Source organism: Centroberyx gerrardi, chromosome 9 (assembly GCF_048128805.1).
Source record: "Centroberyx gerrardi isolate f3 chromosome 9, fCenGer3.hap1.cur.20231027, whole genome shotgun sequence".
NCBI lineage: Eukaryota > Metazoa > Chordata > Actinopteri > Beryciformes > Berycidae > Centroberyx > Centroberyx gerrardi.
In genome coordinates, this window is record NC_136005.1 from 11647196 (window position 1) to 11665929 (window position 18734).

Consider the following 18734-nt stretch of genomic DNA (forward strand, 5'->3'; position numbering starts at 1 on the left):
GGCAGGAAAGGAAAAGGCAAAGCTTTGATATTTATCATGGGTCTGCTGACATATTTTCAGAGGCAAAGGTCCTCATCACAGCACCATAATCTGCCCACAAGTCAGCAGGCTTCTGTTAACATATAATCAAATCTCCAAAACTATCCCCTTGCAGCAGAGGAGATTGTGAATAATTATCTAAATTTTAAGACCTGAAAACCAGAACAAAGCACAAGAGATGTATTTTCCCCTCAACAGTCCTTTGTTCACATTAGAGTCACCAGTTTGTTGGCAAAATGACTCTCACTGCCAACAAGCTTATGGGGTAATGATAGTGTAAGGTGCTCATCTATCCTCTCATGATTTTGTTAATACATTTTCGTCCTTCTACTGTTGTTTCCCCATTATCCTAATTGAGTATAAATTGGTTAAGAAGGAACAGTGTAGTTATCAAGCTGCTTAGTTTTATCAGATGACAATGTAAGTCCCCCTGATCCTATTAGAGACAAAAGCAGCTAACGTGTAAATGCGCTGTGTCAGCTTACTGAGGGAGATGGGGAGAGAGGGAGGGAGGAGGGAGGAGAGAAGGAGATAGAGGAGGGAGGGGGAGAGGAAGGGAGGGGGGGAGAGAGGGAGGGATGGAGGGGGGAGAGAGGGAGAGAGAGGGAATGTAAGGAGGAGGGAAGAGTGAGGTGGTGTGAGAAGAGGAAGGGGAATTCATGTGATTTTCTTTCTCACTCTCTGTTTCCCTCTCTCTCTCTCTCTCTCTCTCTCTCTGTCTCTCTCTCTCTCACACACACACACGCCCATGCACACACACACACACACACACACCTACACACACACACACACACACACACTGGCCACTCTCCTACACTGATTCAGAAATTTCCTTTTATTAGAAACTCCCCTGATAAGTCTGGCTGTTATTGCCCCACACTGTAAAAATATATCAAACTATTTACTACTAAATTTGTTGTCTGGCATTCAACGGTTGTCATATCAACTCACATACCACTCACTGTACAACGACCAGATTTGTTTGAATTGTTGAAATAGCAGAGGATAGTATTAATTGGCTTGACTTATTAAGTAATTGTTACTGATTAGAGCTTCATACAGCCTCAATAGACCAGGCATGATAGTTTGATTGTTAATTAACCAATTTGTGGGGAAAAAGGAGAGTTTAAATGAGGCTGAATGTTTATTCTCCGCATGTTGCTGAGAGTATATATGATCTAGGTGAGTTAGAAATAAGGTGTCAAAGGTGGACATGGATATGTAGGACTTGTTCTATTTAATTTAATTAATGAGAATTCAAATATTCTCAGATCCGACATGAATAAACTGGACTCAAGCTAAAATGAGGAAAAGCAGATTTTGTGCCACTGTACACCAAATAAGCAGAGCTAATTAGATCCACCAACATGGCTTATAAGACAACCTTAATGTCTTCTTCTTACACTACAACTGGTTGTTTACCAATCGTTAAACCTAATGAAATCCCTCAGAATCGCAGCCAAACAACATCCTAACCAGTCTGTATGTTCAGGTGAAGGTCAGGACTGATAGAATAGATCAATACAAAAGACAAAACAGAGGTGTTTTCTATTATCAAATGACAGATATACTGTACATCCACATATATATATATATATATATATATATATATCTACATATGCTCTCAAGTGTTGGAGTCCAAGTATCCAACTGAAATAAATTTGACAAAATAAAAGTCCTTTCCTTATTTTTCATTTTGATAAATGTATTATTGTATTGTAAATCTTCTTCCTGGTTATTGCAGTAGAACTGACATTACTTTTTTAGTAAAAAGACGATGATGAAGACAGACTTGGACAATGATGACATACTGACCTGACTTAAAAAAACAGAATGAGCTGGTGCCAGGTGCAGGTCAGTCAGTCAGCCAGTCAGTCAGTCAGCCAGTCAGTCAGTCAGTCAGTCAGCCAGTCAGTCAGTCAGTCAGTCAGTCAGCCAGTCAGCCAGTCAGACAGTCAGACAGTCAGTCAGACAGTCAGACAGTCAGCCAGTCAGCCAGTCAGTCAGTCAGACAGTCAGTCAGCCAGTCAGACAGTCAGCCAGTCAGTCAGCCAGTCAGACAGTCAGCCAGTCAGTCAGTCAGTCAGACAGTCAGTCAGACAGTCAGACAGTCAGTCAGTCAGTCAGTCAGTCAGACAGCCAGCCAGTCAGTCAGCCAGCCAGTCAGTCAGCCAGCCAGTCAGTCAGTCAGCCAGTCAGCCAGTCAATCAGCCAGTCAGTCAGTCAGACAGTCAGTCAGCCAGTCAGACAGTCAGCCAGTCAGTCAGTCAGTCAGACAGTCAGTCAGACAGTCAGACAGTCAGTCAATCAGCCAGTCAGTCAGTCAGACAGTCAGTCAATCAGCCAGTCAGTCAGTCAGTCAGACAGTCAGACAGTCAGCCAGACAGTCAGCCAGTCAGACAGTCAGTCAGTCAGTCAGTCAGACAGACAGTCAGTCAGTCAGTCAGTCAGTCAGTCAGTCAGACAGTCAGTCAGACAGTCAGACAGTCAGTCAGACAGTCAGTCAGTCAGTCAGTCAGTCAGTCAGACAGTCAGTCAGACAGTCAGACAGTCAGTCAGTCAGTCAGACAGTCAGCCAGTCAGTCAGTCAGTCAGTCAGTCAGTCAGTCAGACAGTCAGTCAGACAGTCAGACAGTCAGTCAGTCAGTCAGTCAGACAGTCAGTCAGACAGTCAGACAGTCAGTCAGTCAGTCAGACAGTCAGTCAGTCAGTCAGCCAGTCAGTCAGTCAGTCAGTCAGTCAGTACCCCTTTGTCACATATCAGTGTCAGACACTGACCAAGAGACAGCCGGTTGGCCTTAGCCTTTTTTTCATAATTGAATTACAGCGTCCCACCAACTGTGTGAGCTGAGTAAAGCAGCATGCACAGGTTTGTCCAGGACAGTCTACACACTGCAATGACTGGCAGCTCAACACACACACTGAATGCTCTTATGCTAGTGTGGAATACCACTGAATTTCACCTTTGAAATATGTCGTTCCTATGTCCTAGGACAGTTTGATCTGTATTACTGAGCATTCAGCGTTGTCTGCCATAGCCAGAAAAAAGAGAGACGGGTTTGTCTCATCCAGAATAATTTTGTAGGGTGAGAGTCATTTTCAGATTTAGATTTATTATTTAATTATTTTATTTAATTTAATTTTTTGGTGCTCAGTGATAGCTGAGTGGTTAAGTTCCCTACGTTCCCTACCTGTAGGACCACGCCTGATGGCCGAGCATCAAATCCCACTAGACTTTTCCCTCCTATGTCTCTTCTGCTCCTGCGCTACTTTACCTCTGTCTGCACACTTGTTCTGCAGACCGCTGTTGGATACACACCAATCCATGACTCCTTATAACATCATGACTTTATTGAGCCTATTCTGGCCTATATACTTACATAATTGCACAGTATGTTCTCAGCTAAACAGACTTTATACAGTTCTTAGGGCATGCTCAGTAGGCAGAGCCCCTTTTGACTAAAAATACCACATTACTTTGAAATTCACTCGAGGACAGCTTGCCAAAATTCAACGCAGCTTAGATTGTGCCAAAACAGCAGTATCCATTTTATCTGTTGTAAAACTGGATTATGGAAGTCTGATAACTGCTGCTGCTCAATTATAAGCCAATAATGAGAGCGATGTCAGTCAACTGAGGCCAGGGGATTGTTTCATAGCATGTTGGCAAGCAGAAGTACTATTATAGTATTATTCTTTGCCAGATCCCCAACAACATTATCTGTGACTCTAAACAACATTAACTGAGGCCCAGCTGGTCTGCACAAGTCCTTGGCCTCTATTTTCAGCAGAGTATTACTTACTGTCTGAGCCAATTTACGATCCAAATAACATTATCTTCACACCAATCTACCTACTGACGGGTTAAACTGATATACTGTAGGAAGCAGATCTTGTTGACAAAATGTGCTTATTGAAAGCAGTAGATGGAAGTGTTTCAGATAAGTGAAAGAGAGAGCCAGTCAACTGCTTGTCAGCTGCGAGCATCTTGGCGTAGTAGAAGTGTAGAAGTGGCGTAGTAGGAATAGAAAGATGTTGCAAATGTTGCATTCGTTCACAGTCTTGGATAATATGATGACTACTGAGTGACAAGATGAATAGGTCAGGCATAGAAAACCACAAAAGGTATTGATAATCTCATATACAGTATTTTATTGCAATTCAAATGTAATGATTATTGTACATTATTTTAATAAAAAGAGTGTGGATGTGCGATAATAAAGAGTCCTTGGGTCAATCTTCATTATAAATAACGTATTTTAATAATGGATTGTGCATATTAGGTGAAAAGATTTGAGGTTGTAACAAATGTCTGTATCTGTATTTCCTAGATGTTTAACTTGGGGTTTTTGGAGCATTTTGGTAGCCCAAACTCTTTACAGATTTCATGATAAAGATCTAATGTGTTATTTTGATATATCAAACATTTGTTTGAGTTGTTTATTGTATGCATTGATTGTAATTGTGGAGGGAGACCATGAAGCTTCTGCAGGATGGGGCCGGCTGATTTCATCATGTTGTGTTTGATGATGTTGGCCTACATTATGTTCTGTACTTTGTGTTTTTTAAATTTTGATAATAAAAATAAAATAAATAAAATACAATTGATGTCAAACTCTTACTTCCAATTGCAAATACAGAGCACAACACATATGTGAACTAAGCATATCAAATGGATCATCTCTGTGAGTTCAGGTGTGGGTTGAAGTTTTCAATAATACATTTTTTTACATCCCAAAAACACTAGCTGGGAGCTTAGCTGTGCAATGCACAAACATGTAGGCTTTCATTGGGTTCATTTTAATATATAATATTAACAGTGTACACAGAGCTGAAAAGTACTATATATTATAATTATGATATATAAAGAGAGCTAAGCATCTTTCCACTAAGCAAGAAGAACCGACATAATGCTGGCAGTTTGCCCAACAGTTTAACAACAGTTTATGATCGCCTCCTTTCAACAGAGGAAGAGTACTTGGCTCACTTCCACATTTTAAGAAAATCCTTTGAGACTAGGCTGAGGTTATAAAAATACATCTGTGTTTGTGCAATAACTCTGGAAGCTACCAGAGAGTCAGATAGCTTTATTTACCTCAACCAAAGAAGGTGGAAACTTTAGGTCCGATCAAGGTTAACATGGTCAGCACAACTTGTGGTTTACACACTTCAGTATCATAGATTTATCAGATACACTGATAGAGTCACTGGCAAAACATGTTAAGAAATTGACATCAGAGGGAATTGTATTGGAGCATTTGTGGAAGTCAGCCAACAAGCAGCCAGTGTGCAGGGAGGCTGAGTTGGCAGATCTGGGAGACATCAGTTTGGGTAGTGGATGATGGCATTTAGATCAGTCAGTCGGGTGGGAGGGGGGTGGGGGGGTGATGAGATTTGGACCTAAAAATACCTTCACTAATAGGTTAGACAGAAGAAACACAGAATGCTGCTTAGGCAGATCGTTCAGGACTTCCCTGACTTAAAGGACAGCTTAGGTCTAGTAGGATCCATCCCAACAGGCTTCTGCTCACAGGTTGGTTTTGTCCACTTTGCTGAGGGAAATCCATGTTGGGGAGCCCTTACTTTGGCATCCATTACTATCACTGTGGTACGTCCTCTGTTTATGTCAAGAATACATTCTCTTGACGAAATTACAAATGTTAGGTTCCTCTCAGTTTTAAGAGCGCACCAAAGAGCCTGGTGATTGATCTGGTTAATGGGTTAGAGCGGCTCTGTAGGAATCAACAGCTGCTTAGCTCAGATATTCTAGGAAGAGCATCTTGTGTCTAATAGGTATATTGGCTCAGAAAGCAAGGGTGCTGCCTTACCCTTAACCTGGGACCCAGGGTTCAACAAGATGAAGTGCATTAAGCTAGTCTAGACCACCGGTGCAGGTACAGGTTCAGAAACTACCAGGCAGGCACAGCACATTTCAGCACTGTGAGAAAGCTCTTACAATACTTTGTTAAAGGCATTGTGCTAACATGCCAGCTCAGCAGACGAGAAATATGTGTAAAGTCAGATTTAACAATGCAAAGGTACAATTAAGGCCTCTGTGTTTGTCATTATCCTCTGTTTCAAGGAGCAGCTGAGAGCAACAGTTGACAGCTGATTATATGTCAATCCATGCCACAACCTTAGGAGATTAGCCCTCGTCTAAGAGTCAGTTTAAAGCAAACTAAAGCGTATTACAACTTCTGAGAAAAGGGAGAGATCGCACATTCACATAAGGCTTAAATGCGTCATCCTGGCATCCCTGCACCGGTGCTACAATAACGCACAGGCCGAGAAACAGCAAGGGAAACCCTCGTCTTTCCCCTGAGATTCTAAAACAATTCCTTCACTCAATAAATCTATAATGTCATCCCCAACAAAGACAGCAAATCTTTTAATATGTCAGAAATTTTTACATTTGATTCCTTTGTAAATCCTCTCTCCGAAAATTGCCGCTCATCCCATTGGAGAGCCTCGGGCAAACGCAGAGCAGATTGAGCGGCACAGGACAACATGCAGGACCCTCGCACTGCATGATAACAAGAGAGAGAGAGAGGATCAAGCCTCAATTTGGGGTCCAGCTCCTGGGAGAGAGGCAAATACCGGGCTTACGCAGACTTAAATCTAATGACATCTTTAATTTGGTCTTGTAACGTGACAACAATCCGAAAAAGAAGCCCTCGCTAATCTAGGTTGAGTTGATCAGAGCTGGTGGAGAGAAGAGGTGTTTTTTAATATAAAGTCCTCTAATTCTGTTGTACTGTTTTGTGGTGGCCTTTTCAACTGAAAATGTATTATTATTGTGGTCAGGAAAACGCTTAAATACACACAGATGAATGGCAAAGGGAAGCAGCTGTCAATCAAACACACGTACACAGAGTGAAACACATGATATACTGTATGTACTATAATAAATAGAAAACATAGCTGTACATCTTTCATAAAGTTGTGAGTGTGTGCAGTAACAGTAAGAGCATTTACTATTTGTTGTGGTATTCCATCTGCAACTGAAATCTGCAAAGTTTTATTTCCCAAAACAAAGAGAGCAGGAAATATTCTGTACTTGCAAAGAGTCCAAGATCCCAAGAGGACTGTCAATAAATCGCTCATATAATCCCTCAAACCCCGCAACGAGGGGAGAGAAAGTAGCAATAAATGTAATATTTCCTCCAGACTTATTCTTAGGAACCAGATTAAATTCGAATGAACTGAATCCAAGTTTGCCCCAAGTACACTGACCAGATGAGAGTGACTGTCAAACAGAAAAAATATACAGTATCGAGCCTGGTTTCCTCCCCCCAAAAAAAAATCTTTGTACCAAGATCATCTGTGTCCTTTGGCTTTCAAAAAGGTCTAAACGCTATGATTCTTTAGGAAACCAAGCTCAGGCCTGTAGAGGGTCTGCAGAAAACTAACTGTCCCACTCTGTCTGAGCTTTTCTCAACACAAGCAAAATACAGACTGCTTTGTAATTCCTTACTTATACCAGTAATAACATTCAAGATTTCACATATTAAGCCCAAAGTCCAACGCATATTGCTGGACATTTATGCTGGGAAACAAGCAGATTGGGTGATCTTAGATTTAATCCAGGATCAACATTTTCCCTCTTTTTCTCTCTCTGTCCCTCCCTCCCTGCTCTTTCCCTCCTCTTTCCTTCCCTCCTCTCTCCTAGATCCCTTCTCTCTGTCTGACATCCTTCCCTGGCATTAAAGACAAATGAGCATAATGCTCTTCATTATAAATGCAAAATGTAAAAGGTTTTGATCAGATTTATCTGACAAAAACAGAGGTTGAATCCCAGCTGCCTTGACCCGACTGAACTGAGACTGAAATAAATAACATATTAGGCTTGAATCCATTTTGGAGATGCAAGCTAATTGTATCTCCAAAATAATGTGCTACTGCACTGCCTCATTTGTGCTTCTGCTTACCATAATACTATTGAAGTAACTGTATGGGTTTGGAGAGCATGGTTTTGCCACTGGAAAAGCACAAGCATACAGTTAGCGGACTTCATGGATTGTGGTTGCACACTGTCCTGTTTGCTCATTTGAGGCTTTATTGCAGTAAGGAATTTCTGTGATCAAGTCCCTTTTCGTTGTAATAGTCCAGCGGTTAGTAGTCCACAGTAGAGACAGCTCCAGGAGAGGAGAAATAGGTAACGGTATACCTCTCACAGGATTTAAATATTAAAGTCCCCATGAAATGAACTCCCATTACTATCTTTCATGGTGACTTCATGCTGCACTAGTAAGCATAAATATAAATTCCAACCAATAAAACCATCAGATTTTTGAACAACCCAGGCCCTCCGCACCCCTCCCATCAAATAAAATTGTCTTTCTCTCCCTGACTGATATTCCATTGGTATAGAGTTGTGAATGATCCCTCACTGCGTTATGTCCCGCCCCAAGATCCTGTTTCAACAGGAAATGTATCAAATCAAGGAGGTACAATGCCATTTCATGGGGTCTTTAAGAAGTCTTTAAGACCACAGTCTGATTTTCCTAGGTTGACTTAGCTCAGACCAACTAAAGCACAGTTCAGTTTAGTCCAGTGTGTACCAAACGATAACAGTCCAATACTTGGTCAGTGGCAAATCATAGTTAGCACTTGTCCTTCGCTTGGCTCGAACCATGAAGCAGCACCACATGACGACCAAAGTTGAATATGCGTTGTCTTATTCCATCAGACACTGGAAAAAGGATCCAATTCAAACAGCAAAGCCTACTTCAACTTACAGGTGAGTTTACCCCACATTACACCGACACAGGAGGCGGGAGTGCTATATGGGTTCATTTGTCCAAGAATGGACTCTCCATTCCACCGCTGTGAGTTCCACATTCACAACCAGGATCAGCGTCCAGATCCAGGCCGGATCTCGTCCCTACACCCAGGCTGAGGGCTCGGACTGTGTTTGCCCAGCTCTCTGTCAAGTTTCTCCCTCAGCTTGTGGAAGGACGGCCTCCTGCGTGGCTCCTTTTCCCAGCAGCTCCTCATGAGGGAGTAAACCCCCGGAGGACAGTCTTCTGGAGCCTCCATGCGGTAGCCCTCCTCCACCCGCTCCTTCACCTCCTTCAGAGACTAGGGGACAGGAATGACCAGAAATGGAGGGAGGAAGGAGGGAGGATCGGTAGGGGTGGAGAGGGAGAGATGGAAAGAAAAGTGACGAAAAGTGAAAAATGGATAAATTGAGCAAATTTGATAGATAATTTAATCTTTTTTTTTTTTATCTGTACCGAAATTAATTCTATGTCACAGAAAAGAAACTTGAACCTGATCTCAAACATAATTAGGAGGCTGTCATCTATAATTCACCAGTGGTAATAAAGTATTTATTTGTTTCACAGTCCAAATTACAACCAAACTCAACCAAAAATGTTTGTGGCTGAGGTATATTGAATGGATGAATGAAGCATTTGTGTAAGAATTTGATTTGCGCATCACACTAGTTTCTCTCCACGTCTCTCTCTTTCTCTCTCTCTTCGTAGCACAGGTAGTCTTCACACACACACACACACACACACACACACACACTTACACAGTACATACATACACTCTCTTTGTCTGTACTTTTTCTCTGGTCTCTCTTTTCTCTCTGTCCACCAACAGATAAAGCTTTAATTTAACGTTAATTGAAGGGACAATTAACTTGACCAATTCACCCTGCGTATATGTTAAACAGGCGGTAATCAGGTGGTAATCATCTGCATTTAAAAGGACACCACCTTATGTAAGGAGTAGAAGAGACAATAGGCCATGCCGTGCTGACTGTCCATTAATCTAATGCTGCCTGATCCTGCTTGACGGTTCGCGTCCTCATCACCAAAACACAACAGCGGCCAGGGAGCGGACGCTGCCAGAGCAAAGGGAGCTGTGCTCTAAGTAGCATAATCTCTTCTTTCTCCCTAGCGACACAGATATAGTCCCACCCACCCACACACCAACACACACACACACACCTATACCATATGTCGGTATGGAGTACACACACTCACTCATGTCCATACGTACACTACCAGCCCAAAAAAAATAAAAAAATAAAAAATTATTCTATGACTTTGCACCTTATGTGTCGCTGTGATGTGTTAGTGTGTAAATCAATGAGGAGTGCTGAAGTTTGGCAGACTCCTTTGCTTCTTTCAACTGTAAAGTGGTAAAAGGTGTGAACAGATTCAGAAATATGATAGATTCTATTCTATTCTAGTCTAGTCTAGTCTAGTCTAGTCTAGTCTAGTCTAGTCTATTCTATTCTATTCTATTCTAGTCTAGTCTATTCTAGTCTAGTCTAGTCTCGTCTCGTCTATTCTATTCTATTTTAGTCTATTCTAGTCTAGTCTAGTCTGTGTTTTGCTGCCTTGCCACTTCCAACAGAAACAATTTTTCTACTTTTTCTACCATGACTATTGCTACAACTGCATGACAATAATGCATCAATACATACGCAACACAACACACCCACATAAACATCCATATAAACAAACACACACACACACACACACAGCTACACATGAGATATGAAACTACTGATGCTACTTACCATCTTGGGGTAGGGTTGTCGACCGTAGGAGAAGATTTCCCATAAGAGAACACCATAGCTCCACACATCTGACCTGGTGGAGAACTTCTGCATGACGAACACAGAACAAACCGCACAACAATACTTAGAAACCTCTCCGCTCTTGCTTAATTTCCTGTTATCTTCAGTGAAACATCTGTGTAAAATGTTTTTTACTTTATTCCTGCTTATGAAGTATACCGCTACTGTTTAGTGACAGAAACACATCATTTAGTGTATATGCAAGCAAACTTATTGATTGATGGGATTCACTGATCACTAGGTGAGTTCAGTGATAAGCACACCTTCGAACAGAGAAGGGGAACCAATTGCTAAAATCAGCTGCTGTAGTATTTGGTTGGAATGACCACGAAAAAAAACGACTTACTTCTCTATATTAACTCCTAAAAAAAGGGTATAACGGCTGCAGAGAGATAGAGCTATACTTTACTATTATAGAGAGACAAAAACAGAGATAGGGGAATAAATCTTAGGAAATGGAGAAGTGAAGTAGCAATACATCAAACTGACCTCTTTCTTCAGAGCTTCAGGCGCAGTCCATTTAACTGGTAGTTTGGCGTTATCTGAGACCTTACAGTCCAACTTGGTCAGGCCGAAGTCGCTGACCTTGGCCACGCTGTCGTCAGAGACCAGGACGTTACGAGCTGCCAGGTCTCTATGGACCAGCCTCTTAGACTCCAGGTACTCCATCCCCTCACACACATCGCTGCCCACATACATGCACACACACACACACACAATTCTCATTTTAATTTCATACAATATCATTAAACACACACAAATGGTCCAATTAAAATAAATTATTGCATTTGTAGGTATGGACGTAGTTGTCCATCCCCTGACAAACTTTACAGCTCTGCACATACTAATTCCGAACATTAAGAGTCTGAAACGTATTGAAGGTTATTGTTGACGTTTTCACTTACAGTGCAAAGCGGAGCAGCTGGACAGTGTTTATGACTGAACGGCCCCTTGTCCTGAGAAAGTTAACAAGGTTTCCCTGCAAAACACACACACACACACACACACACACACACACACACACACACACACACAAACACACACAAGACGGCAAGACAGTTGTACAAGAAGACTTGTCAGTTAGTGGTACAAGACATACTATAGTTAGCAGGCAGTGGATAACTTTTTGGTGCTGTAGCATATTCTCATTACAATGCAAACCCAATGCAAAACATGTTATTTATTGCTTAAAGGCTTGTACGATGATACATGAGTCCAGGAAACCACACTGAGCTACTGGATTTGACCCTGACTGCAGAAAAAGGTAGCATGAACTCATTAAAGCTGCACTAGGCATGTTCACACTTTGGCGGCGCCAAGTGGCAGCGGAAGATAACTTTACATTTTTGAAAGGAAGGATTTCATTACCCAGAAATCCTGTAATGTGATGTCAGTAAACTGTGCACTCCTAGGACCCAAATGTTTCCTTCTTAGTGTCTGAACCATCGCTGGTGAGTCCAGCTTTCTCTGGACCGAGCACTTGCTCACTGCTCTTTGGCAAAAAGTTTTGTATTTTGCTCTTTAGCTTTGAGTCGTCGCTGCCTGTGTGCCAAGAGGATTTCCCACCAGTGACCGTACACAACACCTGAGATTAATTTGGGCAAATAGGGCAAATCTACAGGTCTCAATAAGTGGAGATGGGACGCTCTTCTCTGTTGCAGCCCCAATGTGTGATTTAGATTGAGAAGATGGGTGCATTTTTACATAAAATCTTGTCTAGAGCAGCTTAAATCTACATTTCAGTGAAATAAATATGCATCATTCATTCATTACATTTCTCACATGATACTGTTTGTTGGACAACTTTTTTAACATTTAAGCAAAATCTCAAGGTACACACTCCACAGGAGAGTTCCACACACATCAGGACGCGCCCCTGGGTTTTGGGACCCACTGTTACAAGACGCACATCTCTAGTACCTTGGTCATGAGCTCTGTGACAATATGAAGACCATTGTGAAGGATGACGCCCAACAACCGCACCAGATTTTTATGCTGCAGCTTCCTAGAGGGAGAAAATCCACATTAAAACAAGACATGGGTATCAGGACTAACAGGAGTACTAGATACATACAGAATTGGCAAATTACACAGAGGAACATTGTGTTCTTAAACTAATATGAAATGATGAGTCAAATATGTACATTTTCCATTGAGGAAATTCATTAAAAGCTGGTGTTATCAGCGATTAACAGACACAGCTATCTAAAATGGTAATAACTACTATCAGTGAAGCTGAGAAGTGGAAAAAGATGATATTCTAAATATTGAGGAAGTCCTCTCAGACTCACGTCATGACTGTGGTCTCCTGCAGGAAGGCTTGAGCCGTTACATCACATTTAATGTTCTTTACTGCCACCTTCTGGCCCATGTACTCCCCTTCATAGACAGCTGGAGGGACAAGTGCAGAACATATGAGAACTACATGCTGTATTTTTCCCCATCAGCAAGCAACTTTACTAGCTCAGAAAGTGACTGTGAGTTTGCTGAAACTTTGTGCACCAGAAATGTTGAAGGGCAGGATAATAAAAATGAGAAGAGAGGATAAAATGAACGAAAGCTCACCACCAAACTCCCCCTCTCCAATACTCTCTCCCAGTGTGAGCTTCCTGATGTCCAGCAGCCATCCAGCTGGGGTAGAAAGACATCAACAATATAATGCACAACTTTATCTTACACACTTGACACACACTGATACACACCCTTACATGATTTTATGATCATTATTATCATTATTTGATAGAATAAAGTGGAGAGAAGCAGGAAAGTGAGCGGTGATGTGACAGCAAAATAGTCGAGTACACGGGATGCATATAAAAGCCCCATTACTATAGTATTAGAAATCATATATATCAGTATTTCACTGAGTAAATGTAACTAATTAGGTTTAAAAGTTTTTTATGTTAATGAAAATACAGCACAGACAAAGAGAAAACTTCAAGAAAGGATGACCAAGGATTCATTTAGATGGTTTTACAAAAGTCCCCGGAGCCCTATTTTTACCCAACGTCACCCTGTGGTAACAACCACATCTTTTTATAGCTCCTGGGAGGCAAATGCACTCATGTGGGGACACGGTGCATGATTTTACATCTCGAGACCAAACTTACTTTTGGACAACTCCAACTCAGCTGACTTGGTTCCTTCTTTTTCTTTGGGTTTCAGAAGAGTCGTGGCAATGGAGCCTTTGCTCTTTGAGTAGAACTGCAAAGATGTAAACAAGACTGTGAAGACTGGTACTGACGAAACACGTAAATACATTTATCTGGTATGATCATTTCTATCTATAGCTCTGGAAAGAACAATGAGCTCATCAACACTAAAACTTAGACACCGAGAAACCTTCCAGGAGGCGTTTTCTGCTCTGTGGTTAACACTGTGCTTTTGCAAAAAAATACAAAAACAGAAATTCCTGTAAGAAGATAACTGATTCAGTCACTTTAAAAATAGGTTCAGGTCTCCACTGTGAACATATTAGTAATACGTGTGACCAAGTCAACTTTGCTCAAGTCCCAAGTCAGTCTCAAGTCTTAAGGCATAAGTCTCAAGTCAAGACTCAAGTCAAAATGTAGAACACCAAGTCAGGTCAGAACAAATCAAGAGTCAAGTATCAATTTAATATCTTAATGAAAACTAAATATCTAGGACTTTTCAATGCAATATGGTTTTAATAGGATAAAAACTTGGTAAGAGCATCATGAGTTTGATTTCTATAATCAGTAAATCAATAAATTCAATCATTCCATACAAATTCAGAAAACAGAATTTTAATTCAGTCGTCTGGTGGAACAAATCTCATAACTTTCAATCTAAGTCATTTACACAAACACAAGATAGAAACCTTTTCAAGTCATCAAAGTCAAAGTCAAGTCAAGTCTCAAGTCTTCTCTTCATGCATCAAGTCAAGTCTCAAGCAATTACAATTGTGACTTGAGTTTGACTTGAGTCCAAGTCATGTGACTCGAGTCCCCACCTCTGCGTATTAATGATGTACACAAGAAAAAACTTTATAATGTTTTAACATTCTGTAAAGAAAAAACATTTTCCTTCAGAGGATCTCAGATAAGACCCCATCAGTCTCTGGTTGGCATAAAATATTAATGGAACATATTCCTTTAGATTTCTTGATGTTTGCACTCAAAAAATAATGTTTTTATTCATACATGGAAACCTTTTCTGGAATATATGGATGTAAACATTTCTGCAGTATTGACCAGAGCATTTGTATAGAGGACAAGTTGATAAAATGCAACATTAATTGATGTTGTACTAATTTTCCATATGCGACTCAAATGCGACTTAAATTATAAGTTTGGTAACTGTACCTCTAACAAAGTGGTATCATAAATATATACATGCTGAGCTGAGTTTTGTTAAGTTTTGGTTTTCATGTCATTCAATTTTGTTTCATTCTTGTTTTATTTTGTTCTATTTATGTTTGCATATACATTTTTGCTTGTAACATGCACTTGTGTGTTCTGTAAAGTGTAAAGCAAGTCAAAAATGGGGTCAATCATAATACAAACCGCATTATATTACAAAAGAAAAGCAGATCCACTGATATTCTGCGATGTTAGAGTAACCTTGTTCTGTTTTGTAATGACAAAGTGTTTCCCAATCAGGGGACAGTGACTGAAATAAACTGCATCACTTGGAGTAAATGCAGTTGTCAGTTACAAGCTCATCCAGAGTGAAGCATCAAAGTCTGGCTTTGGGCTGTCAGCGTGACAGTCGGGCTGCCAGCGTCGGGACACAGCAGTTATAACATGTTCAGCCTAAATATTCAGCTGGAACATTGTCCCTCTGTTTCCTCTGAGGAGTTAGTCAGCCACACTGAGTCAGGCCTGCAGCCATCTGTGGCTCGCTGATAAGGAGTGTTAGTCCTGAGCTGGCCATCTCTGTCACGTCTATCTCCAAACCTCACAGCAGAAATGTTTTCAATAGACCCTCACACACGCAGAGGCTAAATACAGATAATCTATAAAAGGACTGCTGTTCATGAATTTTTCGTTTCTTCTTTATTTTGGCACACATGCTGTATATATTTTTACGCTGGTGTCAGTTTTGCTGATGGGCTACAATTCGAACATGAAGGAGTCCGTTTTCAGGCTTATCGCCACTTTGACAATAATACTGCAGGCATTTGGATGCCAAGGGCTGTGCATGGAAGAAATAGCTGAACTGAATTGGTGAATTGACTCTATCCATTTTTGGCTCTATCCTACATGAACAGAGCGCAGTTCAACCTGTCAAATATTATGTACAGTGCTCAGTCAACAAGGTTGTAGTATTTCTTGCACAAATGCCATTACTGGGCATTGTAAACAGGAGTGGGAAACTTTACTTGTTGAGTGCATGTATGATTAGTTAGTTTCTTTGACACCATCTCTTACTAATGTTTGTGTGCACATTGTGGTTGGATTGCGCAGAATTACGATGACAATGAAAGCCTGACCACTTCCACATCTCATTTTGGAGATCTAACAGCAATGTGTTTTATTATTGTGAAAATCTCCCTAATAGATAATGTACTTATAATAGTGTAACACACCATTCAAATATTATGAATATATATTAATTAAAACAGTGTTGCTAGTGCATTATGTATTAGGGAGATTTTCATCCAGGACCTACACAGCAATATTGTGCACTTACAATACTTCTCCATAGGTTAGTACACAGGTTAATACACCGGAATAAGGCCACTGTAAAAGTCAAGTGTCTCATTTCCCAGCCTCTTACCTCTATCATGTCAATAAGGTTGTAGAAGTACTGCGTGTTGTCGATGGTCAGCTTGTTGTCCCGATACATCACCCGGTAATGGATGACCTCTCCGGAGACGCTGACACACAGGACGTAGTCTCCTGGGTGGCGGATGGACTCTCGCACCAGGAACAGGCCGTCCTCCACCGGCCGCAGCTTACACACCGCCTCCGGCCCGGAGATCTTCCCATGGAACCAACTAGCAGCCAGAAAAGCAAACCAAAATGTTTGGAATCTCTATACATATATGGAATCATCTGATGGAAAATACATCTATCTTTGTGAGCACAATATCAGCTGATCACACTGAAACACTCGGCATTTGAGATTCCCAACTTCGTCATATGGCTGCAGTGTGGGATTTTCAGACAGGCAATTTGTTCAACTGGCAAAGAGGAAACATAAAGAGCTATCTGACGTTTGGTGGTTACCACTATGGACAAGATAGAAAAAATAGGAAGTTGGAGTTATTTATACTGAGAAAATATTGTGTGAACGTCCTACACTGTATGGTCACAAGACCGGCTTTGAAGACCAGGCAAAACAATAGCTATGTTAGAACAGGAAATAGAAATGTGGTCAAAGAAGCACGTATACCTCGATGAGTGAGAAAACACGTAGCCAAAGTGTAGGTACTGTATGTATACTTGCTCTAGCTTTGCTGAAGGAAGGTGTGTAAAATTCATACAAGGAGACGTACGGCATGAGGCTGAGGCCGGGGTCGACCCGTATGGCCTCTCTTTCACGCACGTTGGTGGAGGTGATGAGTGCTTCCTCTCCGGTGGCATTGTGTCTCGCCTTGTAATAACCTTTCCCCTAAAAAAAAAAAACAGCATCAAAAGTGTAGCTGTGGTTGTTCTTAATGGAGGTAAAAGGTGATTTAGTCGTCTATTAGATACACTACCAGTCAAAAGTTTGGACACCTGATTGAATGTACTGTTGTTTTTCATTCTCTTAAAGCCATTTTGATCTAAAGGCTTCTGCTTAAATGCTTGAAATTTGTTTCTTAGACAAATATAAATAGTGAAGTTGATGCCTATGTATGAATTTCTTTCCAAAGCCTTTGCCTTTCTATCAAGGCAAAGGGTGGCTACTTTAAAGAATCTAAAATATAAGATAGTTTTGACCAGTTTTGGTCACTGCATAATTCCATTAGTGTTATTTCATAGTTTGTATGTCTTCACTATTATTCTAAAATGCGAAAAATAGTAAGAAATAAAGAAAAATGCGTGTGTCCAAACGTTTGACTGGTAGTGTTTATGGTAAAGCATCTTTTATATTCACTACATTATACATTTTATTATTTTTAAGTGTGTGTGAATGGTGCCTTGGCAAAACAAGCATCATCACTTGAATTCTGTTGCTGTGCTCTCTTAACAAACACCATCTGCAGCTTCTTTAAATCATGATCGTGACAGTACCGTGCCCACGTCCAGGATGGTGAGGATGTCTCCTTTTCGGTAAGCCAGTTCTCCAGACTTGGGCTTCCTGTGGTCCCCCTTGGCTACACACTGCGTCCCAGCAGCCCAGCTCGTCTACAGGGGCAAAGGAATAACAATTAGGAAGGCCTTGAACCCATAACATTTCTAGCTGAAAAACTGAATTCAGACGTTTAACACAAGAAGCAAGTTCTCAGGAAAATAGGGGGATTGAATTAGACCCCTTTCCATGAAAATAGGAAATATTGTGAGACTGACATTCAGTGTAAACCAGTGAATTTGATGCACACAGGCTACTGTAGCCTACAGCACATACCATTGCCATCATCAGGGGTAAGCCTGGCTAGATCTGTGTTGTCAACACTGAAGAGAGCTCAGCACCTGTCAAAGAGAAAAATGTCTTTGAACGACCTGACAGAGCAGAAAACAATTTCTAGATGGAGGTATTACAGAATATTTAAGATATTGGACACAGAACGGTAGATCTAAGCTTTTTGCATGCCCGTGTTGCATAAACTCAGATTTAAAAACAAAAGGATGAATGCTCTGGCAGTCTGCTTTCTTCCTCAACAAGCTGTAAATAGACATTAATTGCATCTCGCATTCCGGTACCTGTGGCTCTCGCTGTAAGCTGAGGAGCGGGCAGCCTCTTCTGGGAGAGATGAATCAGAAAACTGGAGGAAAACACGGATGACTCCTAATCTTCAGCAGCGACCGATCCTTCATAGCGCCTGTCTACATCGCAGCACATCCCGACTTCACTCACCGCCGTTACACTGCAGAAAGGTTTCTCCCATTAACTTGACTGAGCCGCTGCTGTATTCCCACCCCGCACCTCTAGTTGTAGTGTGTGTATGTGTGTGTGTGTGTGTGTGTGTGTGTGTGTGTGTGTGTGT

At 41.1% G+C, this 18734-nt stretch overlaps 1 protein-coding gene across 1 annotated transcript; it reads right to left on the reverse strand.

Moving 5' to 3' along the window:
- Positions 1–6403: 6403 nt before the first annotated feature.
- On the reverse strand, positions 6404–18605 carry matk (megakaryocyte-associated tyrosine kinase). The gene is made up of 13 exons (XM_071921786.2): positions 18451–18605; positions 18155–18219; positions 17821–17934; positions 17100–17215; positions 16379–16598; positions 13747–13840; positions 13202–13267; positions 12928–13027; positions 12557–12641; positions 11542–11615; positions 11126–11321; positions 10577–10663; positions 6404–9120 (listed from the first exon to the last, which is right to left on the reverse strand). The coding sequence occupies exons 2-13, from the start codon at positions 18164–18166 to the stop codon at positions 8893–8895; spliced, it is 1392 nt and encodes a 463-aa protein (XP_071777887.1). The 5' UTR covers positions 18167–18219; positions 18451–18605; the 3' UTR covers positions 6404–8892.
- Between the last annotated feature and the right edge of the window lie 129 nt (positions 18606–18734).

Bases quoted from the DNA above. Each gene is read 5' to 3' on its own strand.
- matk (XM_071921786.2), bottom strand. The intron at 12,642-12,927 runs GTGAGTCTGAGA...TTCTCCCTCTAG, and splicing joins CAGGAGACCACAGTCATGAC to GAAGCTGCAGCATAAAAATC. The intron at 10,664-11,125 runs GTCAGTTTGATG...TTCGTCATGCAG, and splicing joins CTGAAGCTCTGAAGAAAGAG to AAGTTCTCCACCAGGTCAGA.